General features: G+C 35.8%; 1 protein-coding gene across 1 annotated transcript in view; it reads left to right on the top strand.

Annotated features, from left to right (window-relative positions):
• The window catches only part of gabra4 (gamma-aminobutyric acid type A receptor subunit alpha4), a gene marked incomplete at both ends in the record, with an annotated part of 29,482 nt that extends 16,999 nt beyond the window's left edge, over positions 1–12,483 (top strand). Inside the window, 2 exons of the mRNA XM_081382300.1 lie at positions 5,649–5,911; positions 11,953–12,483. Of these exons, the coding sequence (XP_081238426.1) occupies positions 5,649–5,911; positions 11,953–12,483 (794 nt within the window). The remainder of the gene's footprint in view (positions 1–5,648; positions 5,912–11,952) is intronic.
• Between the last annotated feature and the right edge of the window lie 370 nt (positions 12,484–12,853).

Below are 12,853 nucleotides of genomic sequence, written 5' to 3'. Positions count from 1 at the left end.
TCAGTTACTGATTTTTTGTACTACCTTTGTCAGCACAGTGTAGTTTGAAATTAGTTTGGTAGTGTTTAATAAAATGTCTTGCCTTGTTTTTCTCTACTTAGACCATTTAAGCTGTAAAAATGGGTCATTCAGCTTCAATGTGAGAACAGCACACTCACACACAGTACACTCATGAAGTGCGATTTATAATATACATAAAATCTCAACTTGCTGATTTTTTATTTTGTTAATGCAAACTATGTTATCACTCAGCTCTTTATACAAAGTTGTATATATGAGAAGTCCAACTTTATCTGCATACATACACTCGTGTAGGGGTGATGGGCCTGTATATATAGTATATAGCAAATCTCTCCTGGTTGATTGCTTGTATGTTTCGTTGGAGAAAGTAAACTATATTACATTCATACAGCTCTGCTAAATGCCACATGGGAGATATTAAGACATTCTAAGCATTAACAAGCTACGTTTGAACAATGTGTATTGTGTAAAATGCCATACAAATACATTTAACTTGACACGAGTCGAACCTTGAAGACATTAGCATATGTGCATATGCTAATAATGCTTTCCATGCCATAAACTAGAATATAAAATAGAATAGGACCCATTTAAAGCGGATAGTTCACCTAGAAATTTACTGAGAACCAACGTTTTTGGTGTCATTGACATCAAATCTGACACGACGCATCTTCACATGCCAAGTCTACATATGAGAAAGATAGTCAAAACTGGTTTGAAAGGACACAAGGGTGAGTAAATATTGACATAATTGTCTTTAAAGGTGAACTTTTACTTTAAATGAGTTACTTTTTCTATTAGTTAGCATCTGATTGAAGGCCGTGAACCCTGTAACCCCATTTGTTTGTTCTATTCTTCGTGTTTGGTTGTATTGGCGACGGCTCCCTCATCTTTCTCAGCCAATAGCAGAAAGGCACCAAAGCAAAGCTCTCACAGTACTGTGGATTCGGCAGTGAAACAGAAGCAAAAACACATCCAGCACCTCTGGCTAAATGTAGCTTGTGATGTACCTATTGATCGCTCCAGATCGGTCTGTATGTGGGCGTTTGTGAGTGCGCTGTGATCGTGTGAAGTTTTCCAGAGAGTGTGGATGATTCTCCAGAGCTGTGAGCTCATCTTATAGGCAGTTTTTGGTTTAAACCCGAGTTCGATGCAAATCCCTCGGCCTGCCCCCGCAGATCCGAGTGCCACCGTGAGCACTGGCGGCACCTGTTTACCATGGTAGCTAGGTAACTCAGGTAGAGGTGTTAACTTCACTGTTTTATTCATAGTTTTGTCCTTTGACAAAATTAACATGCACAGAACAGCACTTGTGTTTGTCTACCACAGGTATGTGGTAAGATATGCAAAGAATGATACTCACAGAAGGCAATTTCTGCAGACTAGCAGCTTTGAGACATGCATTTTAGGGTGCATATAGAGAGACCATGCACAGGTCATACTTCACCCCCCCCCCTAAACCAATCAATCAATAAATCAATCAATCAATCAATCAATCTGTCAGTCTATCAATATATTTATATATTTCAAATATGTATTTTATTTCAATAAATAAATAAATAAATAAATAACATTAACTTCAAATTTGAAATTTTAAGACAATGAAGCCTATTTTAGGACCAACTTTCAACATTTTAACAAGTATCTATATAAAATTAAATATATTTTAAATATATATTATTTAAAAATATATTTAAAATAAATGATGTATATTATAGGCTAATAGATAATAGTTAAATGTAGTACAAATATATATATATATATATATATATATATATATATATATATATATATATATATATATATATATATATATATAAAATAAAATATTTAAATAATGTGAAATAATATATGAAATAAAAATTGTTATAGTTTGAAATATTTAGAAAATTAAGTTTATTTTAGGACATTGAGTTGGTTTTATTTTTCAATTTTTTTTCAATTATTTTTTTTCAATTTGTTGGACAATTAAACACTTTCCCAACAAATTGTCATTATTGTAATGGTTTTTATTTTAATTCTTAGGTGATTTTCAATATTAGATTAATAGTATTGTATTTTTAGTAATGTATTAGCGTATAAAAAGTACTTAAATAGTGTTTTTATTACAGTTTTTCCCAATTGCTAAAACACAATTTCTGAAACCTTGCTCCATTTTCTGAAAACATTAAACACAAAACCTCATCTTCAAGCACTGTTCACAAAACCTCTGACTCCTCTCCTCAAAATGAAACTTTCGCCTCAAAACAGTTTTATCTCTGTTCAAAATCAAACACTGCTCTCAAATATATCATAAACAAAGTGATCAAAATGATATACAGTACACTATCAAGCAGTCAGTAAACAATACACCAAAAAACAGAAAACACATTGTTCGAAACATATAGTTCTCGAAAGATATCTATGGATTGCTATTCTGTTTAGACGTACCCGTGACACCTTACTGTACCATCAACTTTGTTGATATAAACCTGCAACCAGTCAAAATCTATTGAGCAGTCAGTACTGTTAACAACTGGAAAGCACAATGTTCAGGGTCATACAATTTGTTCATTGTACTGTATACAGCCTACAATGCACTACAGTATACAATACTAAAAGGGACAAACATCAGAGGAGTAAACATGTGATCAGTGTGCTTCTTCTTGTCTTTGGGCATCATTTGAAACAGGTTAAATCAGTTTTGAGTGGTTGTGTTCAATCAATGCCGTGTGTTCTCTATTTGTATTTGAGCGTTGCCACTTGTGTTTACCAGTATGGATGACATGTGCATTACAGTGCAGAATGTGTTTTGAGAATGAGAATGTGTTTAGAGTTTTGCTGAAAAGTCTCAGTGAGATCTACAAATTGTGTTTTACCATGTGAAATGGTTTAAGGTATTGACAACAGACTGCACAATTAGCTAAATGAGTTCAGGCAACTGAGAACTTTGTTCAGCCAATGGGTTTTAGTGTTTTAGCAATTGAGAAAAACTCTAAATCAGCATAAGGCAGTACAACAAATACCATCATGTATAATTTATTTACACATTACAGTAAAAAAAAAAAAAACATTACGATATTAAAAACTGAGGGCACATGTGCTTAATGTCATACAAATAATGCAAATACAAAAAATAGAAATGGTCATAAACATTGATTTTTTTGTTGTTGTTGCTGAAATATGACCCAGACATGTTCTTGACAGGCTTCGTTTCAAGTGGACTCGAGTGGTTCAGAAAACAGCTGTCACGCCAACCAACAAACAACAAATTATTAGTGTGAAAGTGTCTTTTCATGTCCATGTTTATTTCTAACGTCTGCAGGCACTTGCAAACTCAAGAATACAGAGAAAATATGTAGGAGAGTGTGTTAGTCTTGTGTGCGGGGTTGGCTTTATGTGCAAGAGGTTTGTGTGTGTGTTTTCTTATGTTTTATTAGCGTGTGCATGTGGGTGTATGTGTGAGTCGAGAGAGATTCTGTGTGTGTGTGTGTGTGTGTGTGTGTGTGTGTGGGAGGAGAAGGGATACTGGCTGCCTCCGTGATTGTGTGTATTTGTGTGTCGGTGTATGTGTGTGACTCACGTCTGGCATGCTCACTGCTCTGTGGCAGAAACGCTTCCAACTTAAGACATTCAGGTTAAGAGTGAATTCCTGACTCCCCCTGGTGGTTCAGAGTGTTACTGCTATAGAACACCTCGTTTGGGATGACCCCATGAACCAAATAAACCTGTAGATTGACCAACACGTGAATGTTGGGAGAAGTTCTGCAAGCTGAACATTGTGAGGTGAAGAACATTGGTAAATAAGTAATTGGTAAACATTGTAAAAATTACCAAAAAAAGTAAAGTAATTACATTGGTAATATTACCATAAAATAAGAAATTGTTCCCATATTTTTTTGATGTGCATGATATTCCAAGCAAAATGTTGAAGCAACGGCTGAAATAACCATCTTTTTTGATTGACATCACAAATCCCTTTGTTTCTCAACTGTTTTCATGATGCAAACAATTCTTGAAGGATAAAATCAATCATTTTTTTTATTTTATTTTTATTAGCTCTTAAAAATAAAGAGGGTTTTTGCAGTGATGCCATAGAAGAACCATTTTTGGTTCCCCAAACAACCTTTCCGCGAACACTTCTTAAAATTAACCATTTTATTATTAGAAAAGAAGAAGAAGAAAAAAACTTTTGTGCAATGGAAAGGCTCCATGATTGTTAAAGGCTCTTCATTGAACCATTGATGCCAGGTGATAAACCTCCTTTATTTTTAAGAGTGAGTGTCCTGTTTTATGGAAATGCATAAGATTATATAATCCGATACTGCTTTAAAGTGGAAGATCTCTTCTACTTGAATATTTTCTTTCAATTATTGTTTCATTGTGCTTTATTGTGTCTTTATATCCAGTTGCTTCTGTTAGCCTAATGTTATGGACTTTTGTGATAAACTAATGGGGCACTAATAGTTTTGCTCATTGATTTTAAACTCTCAGCAAATTACGTTGTTTCATGGTGGTCAGTTTTAATGAACTCCTAAGAGAAACCGGAAAGAGGAGAGAATAAAGGAATTATTATCACTAATAGACACTTATGGACTATTGGAATGATACTCAAACAGTTTGTTGATTTGCAGTCACAGGTGAAACAGTTTTACATAAGAAATTAAGCATAAAGAGCAGAATGTTTATACTCAACTCATTAAACTCTAAAAAGTTTAACTATGATTTACTAAATTTTTTTGGTGAAACATTTTTGCACTCAAATTTTAAAGCTGCGGAATCAATGAAATATACTGTATGAATTGAGTAAAGGCAAGTCAAAAAATTAAGTAAATCTGCATCTGGTACTGTACATTAACAAATAAAATTGAGTAGAAATAATTTAACATTTAAAAACCAATATTTATGAGTAATATTAACTGTTTTTATTTATGACTAATATTAACTTTTTTTATTTCCTTTAAACCTTTGTAAAATAGTATTCCATACAACCACCAGTACAGACCATCTTAATTACCATAGCTTAATTGTTGCAGACAAAATGATATCAGATAACATGGTCGGCAGGAGTTTGTATCAGAATTGTATGCATACATTCACACATTTTCTTAAAAACATATTACTTAGTTTGTACATATTCTCCATTGTTTCAGCTCGTCTCTTCCCAGTCTGGCAGTAACACTGTTTAGTTCCTGTCTCTATGAAGCCCCTCCTTCTGTAAAGTGCAATGTGCTCTGATTGGTCGGCTGGACCAGTGTGTTCTGATTGGTCAATTACTTCCAGCGTGTTTGTGAAATGTCCCACCCCTTACCATAATTGTAAGTTTCAACACACTACTGACTAACTCAATCAGGCCCCGCCCCCTTTATTTTGCGTACGCATTGGGCGTACTTAATTATTTAAATGAGGATTATTGTGACGTGTTAGTTCCAGGAAGAAAACTCAAGACTACAATCGAGGCGTTTCAGGGAGTTCATAAAAAGACACTGATATAGAGAATAACTCCCTTTGGATTGACTTTGTGCTTTGTAACTTTGCAGACCTTTTTCATGCTGAAACAGCAACATTACACACTAAAGAAAGCTGAAAATGTAAACAAAGCATAATAGGACCTATTTAATGTACTCTCCTCTTTGTGTTTCTCCCAGGAATCACCACGGTGCTCACGATGACGACCCTCAGCATCAGCGCACGTCACTCTCTGCCCAAGGTCTCGTACGCCACGGCCATGGATTGGTTCATCGCAGTGTGTTTTGCTTTCGTCTTCTCTGCTCTCATCGAGTTTGCCGCCGTGAACTACTTCACCAACGCACAGGCGGAGAGAGCCAAGAGAAAACAGGCCGCCGCTGCCGCCAGTGCCAAGAGCTCCGCAGCGTCAGGCAAAGCCAAAGACACAGAGGAGGTTCTACAGGTGAGATTACAAACACTACATCTATCTATATCATAAAACACACAGTTATGGCTTTAACATTTGATGGGATGAGCCGTGTCTGAAACTGTGTAAAATAGCTGTTACGCTGTACATCAGTTCATTTATTAATGCGCCACGTTGCGCTGCAGTTCTAATGATGCCTTTAACTCCTCCTGAGAGGTTCTTATTACAAGCTCCAAAGACATAATTATGATGTTATGTGCGTTCAAGTGATTTTCAATGGGGAAAAAGTGGACGCACTGGCACATTTTTACTTACAAAGATGGTTGGTGCAACCTGTATTTTATCATTCGGGTGCTGCCAAAAAGAATGATGGGAAGAGTATTTTGGTCTCACAAGTCTTGCATCTTATTACAGTCTCAACCAGTAGCATTTAATGGCAAGTTTAATAGCTATTTTCTATCAGCAGCTCACAAAATGCATGGAAACTAAATTGTATATGTAAAATAAGATATTGTGTTTCATCGTGCATAATGAAAACAAAAGCTATTTTAAGAACCATTTGGGTTTTTTGCATGTGCATTACCTTTTTGGCAATTAAGAATATTTTTTCTTCAAAAATATCATTACTGTAATGCATCCTTTTGAGTTTGAGTTTTTTTTTTTTTTTTTGGTAATTCTCATTCTCTGTGATTCTCATTAGATTTTCGAAACTCGTTTTCAGTCAAAAAAAAAAAAGATACATAATTGTAATTTGTGTATTTCATTTAAATGTATTTTAACCCTAAATTATACGCAGTATAACATGTATACTGCATATAATGCATAAACGCTTCTAAATATCATTATTTTTCCACATTGCACTCATAATAATCTGTGCAAATTTGTCAGGTAAATAATGTTGCAATACAACAAATGTTAATAGTCTTCATTTTCCTGAAGCAAAATATAGTTTCTCATTATTTATATTTTCTTTTGATTTTAGGTTAAATGACCTGTCCTTGTTCTTCACACACTGTAACAAAATTATTGTTGGTTTAACTTAAAAAAAGTAAGTTACCTGGTTGCCTTAATTGTTTAATTTCAATGAACTCAAAATTTTTAGTTAATACAATGAAGGAGATTGATTTAATCAATAGAAATATTATGTTATCTGAACCACATTAATTAACTAAGTTGATTTGACAAAAGATAAGTTGTGATTACAAATAATGAAAATAATGTTTTACAGTGCAGGTTTTGAGATTCGGCCCAAAAAAGGCCCACGGTTTCATCTTAACACTTCTGCAATAAAATAAATGATCTGTGTACAGAAGCATAATGTGTATGCATAAAAGTAAAGGAGCTAAGGAAAGAGCAACACAAAGTCAAGCCATTTGTTTTTGTATTTTTGTGTTTTAATCGAGTAAGATGAGCCACCGTTGGGGCATCATGGGAGTTTTGTCGCGTAAACGTCACAAAACGGATGCTAGTTTAATTACAGCTGATAGAGCAGCACATTGCGAGTGTGCTTATGCGCTGTGGATTTGGTCTTTTTGCTGGGATAATGTGCGTAAGCTGAGATGGCGGATTAGAAGTGGCACATGCTGACAGCTGTGAGACTTAGTGAGAGTGTGTCTGACTGTTGACGTGATGTATTACGGGCCTGTTTTCTGGTCGTTCATTTTTACAGGCTGTTGAAGATGTTAATGTCCCTTATCTAATGGTGGCTCTCTGTAAGCCTTTCAAATCACCAATATTTCTCTTCCTCCTTTTCTCCCTCTCTCTGTCTTCTGCTCATCATAACACATGTTCGCAGAGTAAAAGGATGGGGTTCTTTACAGTGAATGTGGAAAATCTCAGCAGATGCAGGTTAACGGAGCTCGTATGACTCAGTCGGTGAGCTCAACACAGCGGGAACTACTGTACGCTTGACTTCACACACGTTACAAATAATCCAGCCTGGGAATTCATCGGCATTATCTCAGCACTCACATTCCTAATGTTCAGGACTGCTTCATAATTTCATAGCTAGACTTTCACTAACTACAGTACCAGTCAAAAGTTTGGAATTACTTTTTTATATGAAGAAACTGTATTCAGAAGAGACTAATTCAAATGATCAAAGTGACAGTAAAGACATTTATAATGTTACAAAAGATTTCTTTAATAAATTGCTGCTCTTTTGAACTTTCTATTTATCAAATAATCTAATCTAATAATAATAAAAAAAATCACAGTTTCCACAAAAATTTGAAGTAGCACAACTGTTTCAACATTGATAATAATGAGAAATCATTTTTGAGCAGCAAATTTCTGAAGGATCAGGTGACACTGAAGATTGGAGTAATAATGCTGAAAATTCAGCTTTGATCACAGGAATAAAATACATTTTAAAATATATTATAATAGAAAACAGTTATTTCGATTTAGTTTTTTTTTTCTGTATTTTTGATCAAATAAATGCAGCCATAGTGAGCATAAGAGGCTTCTTTCAAATACATTAAAAATAATTATTATTATTCCAAACTTTTGCCGGTAGTTTTAAATTTTGATATGCAATACTTGTTCTTTCTTTTTTTTAAATACGATGATTTAGAAAGTAACAGGACGAATTACAGCATCTTAATGGGGCATTTTCTCAGACAGTGCTTGCATATAAATGGCACTATCAGCGAGCGCAATTCCCTCTTGTGTTTTTATATGCTTTATCTGAACCCATTAAATCACATTAAGAGAAAATCCCAGTATGGAGCAATTTAAGTCTGTGTATGTGCTGACCACAGAACGGCCACGGATTAATGAGCTGCCTTTAATAGGTTTTCCTATTCTGTAAAAGAAAGGAAAAAAAAAACTGAAAAGAAAATGTTCTTTACGTAGACAGACAGAGCGCTGAAAGAGAGAAAATAAGCAAAGGATACAAATTATCAGGGAAATGATGAGAACTCTGCATTATGGGTAGGATTCCAGCAATCCTTTTGAATCCCTGCGTCCGAGTTCGGCATCTGCTGAGATTTGAACCGTTCAAGCCGCAGACACTTTGCTATCCAACAGAGTACTGGGGGAAAAAGTGCAGTAGATGCCAGGAAAAAAAGTAGTTACTTGTTGTGGTGAAATACTAAGTACTTGTTTAACTACAGATTTAAAGCCTGGTTACAACAAAAATAATAACTATACAGATAACTATATCTATATTAGTGTCCACACCAAAGCACAATATCACTCTGTTTATTATAAACACGAGCTGGAGCTTTGTCGTCTGACGCGTAAAAATGCTCTTTAAAGCAGAATGGATTCTGATTGGCTGTCAATGTTTTTTTTTATCAACATTTATCAGCTGAAAAAAAAATTCTGAAAGTGATTCCAACGATATCGTTCCTCTTTATCGTTATTGTTATAGTTGTGGTGTGGACTCTGCTATTCTTTTACATTTGAGCGATTACTAAAACTCTTAATCATTATAGTTATCGTCCTTGGTGTGAAAGGCCCTAAGAAAGTGGCAAATGTTCCTTGTGGGTCTGATCATAGGTCAAAGCATGAGGTGTGTGTAGGAATATATTTATGTTGCACACCTGCATACCTACATGACAAGTAAGTTATTCATCAAATGTAGTTCATTCTATCAAGGTTCTATTCATTCTATTTGTACACAGCTTACGTCTCACAGAGCTGTTGTATTGAGTCTCTTTCTTCTCTCCTCACAGCTTGCTCTAACATATTTTCCACACACCACAAGACACCAATTACACTTTGCCAACTGTTCATTTATCAGAGGAAATGGTGAAAAATATGAGGGTAAAACTGGGCTATCAGGTCCAGTGAGAGAAAGAAAGATCTCTGTTCACTATGATCCCAGTGTACGTGTTTAGCTCATGTACAGAACAGCACTGTACTGTACTCTATTCCATATACTTTAAGTAATTTGTGTGATTTAGTGTAATAGTGTTTTATATATATATATATATATATATATATATATATATATATATATATATATATATATATATATATATATATATATATATATATATATATATATATAGTTTCCTCATACAGTATGGCCAAGAAGACAGAAAGCGGGTCATTAAAAGTGTTATACAGAAAACTCATAAAAATGCACTTTCAATCAGGAATTTCACATTCACACTTCAGGTTTCTCTACAGATGTCAGAGAGGACACTGCTACTGTTCATCTGAATCATAATCTGCTTATTCATTTTACTGTTGTGTTGTCATGTTTTATGGGGACTTACAATAGACTTTCCATAGATATAATGATTTTTATACTGTACAAAAAGTATTATCTCCCCTAACCCTACTCCTACACCTACCCATCACAGAAAACTTTCTGCATTTTTACATTGTCAAAAAACATCACTTGATTTGATTAATAAGCTATTTTCCTCATGGGGACCAAAACATTTCCTCACAAGGACAAGGATTTTGAATATTGCATCTTTGAGGTGATATTTTGTTCCCATAATTTACCAGGCCACAGACATACACATATACACACACACACACACACATATACACACACTGAGTGGACTCATCTCTTGTCCTTATTTATATGAAAAAAGCTGTTTATAGAATAGCTCCACCCTCCTCCTCCTCCGTACACCCACAAACAGCAAACCATCTGATCATAAAAGCTCCTTACAGCCCTGAACGTTACTGCAAGCGTGACGTCTGCTCGGTTGCACATTACAGACACGTGCTGCTCGCTGCATGGGACACATTCAGTCCCTGATATCTCCTTTAAAATGTCTTCAATGATGCTTTTAATTATTCTGCAAACAGAAATATTATTTGTGTGTAAAGAGACATTATTTTTGCTGCAATACAATGGTTTCCTTAATTTATGAATTTGCTTTGAATAGTTTGTGTCAGAGACTGTTGGGAGACTCTTGCATGTCTTCTCATTAAAAACGCAATGTAGATATGGCAATGCAATAGTGTCATCAAAACATTTAGAAAGTATTATTAAACCAAAACTTGATTTCATATTGCCTCATATTACAGTTTTTTTCTCCATCTCTGCTTGCTTTATGTTTAAAGTTACTGTCAGCATCCAGTTTAATGGGATAGTTCACCCAAATATTTTTATTCTGCCATTATTTACTCACCTTCAAGTTGTTCCAAACCTTTATGAATTTATTTCTTCGGCTGAACACAAAATAAGTTATTTATATATATGGGTAACCAAACAGTTAATGGTCCCCCTTAACTTCCATAGTATGAAGTCACTGTTTAGTTACTAGGGCTTGCATAGACTAGTCGAGTAGTCGATAGATCGACTATTTCAACCACTAGTCGACGCTGTTGGAAACAATCGACTACTCGAGCGTCCATTAAATGAATTAAAAATAGCGAACGTCACCAACAGACACCACACGTCAGATGTGTGGAAGTATTTCATCAAGGATGACAAAAATATTGTAATTGGCCAACTCTGCAAGAGGCCGTTCACATATTGCGTCTAAAAACGTGTGGAAAGCGCGGCCTGTCGTTGCTATGCAACTATGAACTGCGCTCTCAATGATGACGACGAAGAAGTATCAGCAAATGATTAATTGATTTCTAGCCCTTGCATTAGCTTTACTACTAGATATAGCCTATTTCTGGAGATGAGAAGGAAAAACCCGCCTGGAAAAACTAGCGCACCACGTTGCTTCCATTATGAGCGCGCTCGCCTACATTTGAAATAACGACCTTGAGCGCAAAAAAGACGCGATATGTGAACGGCCCCTAGAAGCAGACGTCTGAAATGAAAGGCAAGAACGGCTATTTATTTGTCTTTAGACTGTTACATGAAAATTTTAAAATGAAATGTCATAATTATAATGTTTTGATAGTTTACTTATGTAATTGTTGCATTAGGCTATGAATTAATAAATGTTTATTGATAAGATCTAGCTATTTCATGTCTTTTAATTTACAGTAGCATGAACCACGAGTAGTCGAGTAACTCGAGTATTGTTTTGATAAGAAATCGACTAGCAGAAATCAGTAGTCGTGCAACCCCTATTGGTTACCCAATTGTTTGGTTACCCACCATCCGTTGTGCACTTTAGTTACATTTTCTCTCTTTTACCCAACAGCAAACCTCGGACACCAACGGCAACCTGCGAAAACGCGTCAACTCCAGCATTCAGTCTCAACCGGACTCCAAGAAAGCCCAAAGAACCGAAACGTCTAGCAAGAGCGCCGCAGCCACATCCAAACCAACTCTGACCAGCCAATCATCTTCCACCTCAGAGGGTACCAGCAGTTTCTCCAGCCAGTCACGTCTAAGCCCCAGTTCTGCCAGCCAATCAAATGCAGCCACTTTATCCTCCGCCACCAAGACCACACCGCCAGCCCCGCCCTCAACGCCAACAGTTCCAGAGAAACCGTCGCCCGGAGCGACCGCTGGCTCCGCCCCTCTTCACCATCTCCTCGGGCCGAAATTAGAAAATATTAAAAAGAAGGAAGCCAAGGCCGCACCTCAACCTGCCGCTCCTGCGACCGGAGGAGCCAGCAAGATCGACGAATATGCACGTATTTTATTCCCAGTGTCCTTTGGGGCATTCAATATGGTGTACTGGGTGGTTTACTTATCCAAAGAAACCATGGAGGCCAAGGGAGGCTAACAGGAACACCCTTTTTTTTTTTCTACAACTCGCTGAACAAATGAAATAAAGAGCCCTCATAAGGATTACTTCAACCGTTGTTCCAAGCAATTCCAAGAAACGAAATTCTATTACGGCAGACAAAACTGGACGAGCGCACAGAAGATAACTTTTTTGTTGTTTATCAAAAGGGCCGTACACAAGATTAAGCATGTGGATATATTATAATAAGTAAAAAATAATTACATTAAAAAACAATCCAATAGATTTATCTGTTGTCTTGAATAGCCATATTTCCCGGTCTGTCCTATTTATCGCCGGACACACTGAAGAAGGAACAATGCTACTAAATAGAAAAAAAAAACAATACCAGGGCCGTTTAGTCTATTTT

The sequence above is a fragment of the Scardinius erythrophthalmus genome (assembly GCF_964197995.2).
Source record: "Scardinius erythrophthalmus genome assembly, chromosome: 13".
NCBI lineage: Eukaryota > Metazoa > Chordata > Actinopteri > Cypriniformes > Leuciscidae > Scardinius > Scardinius erythrophthalmus.
This window is presented reverse-complemented; position numbering and strand designations above follow the sequence as displayed.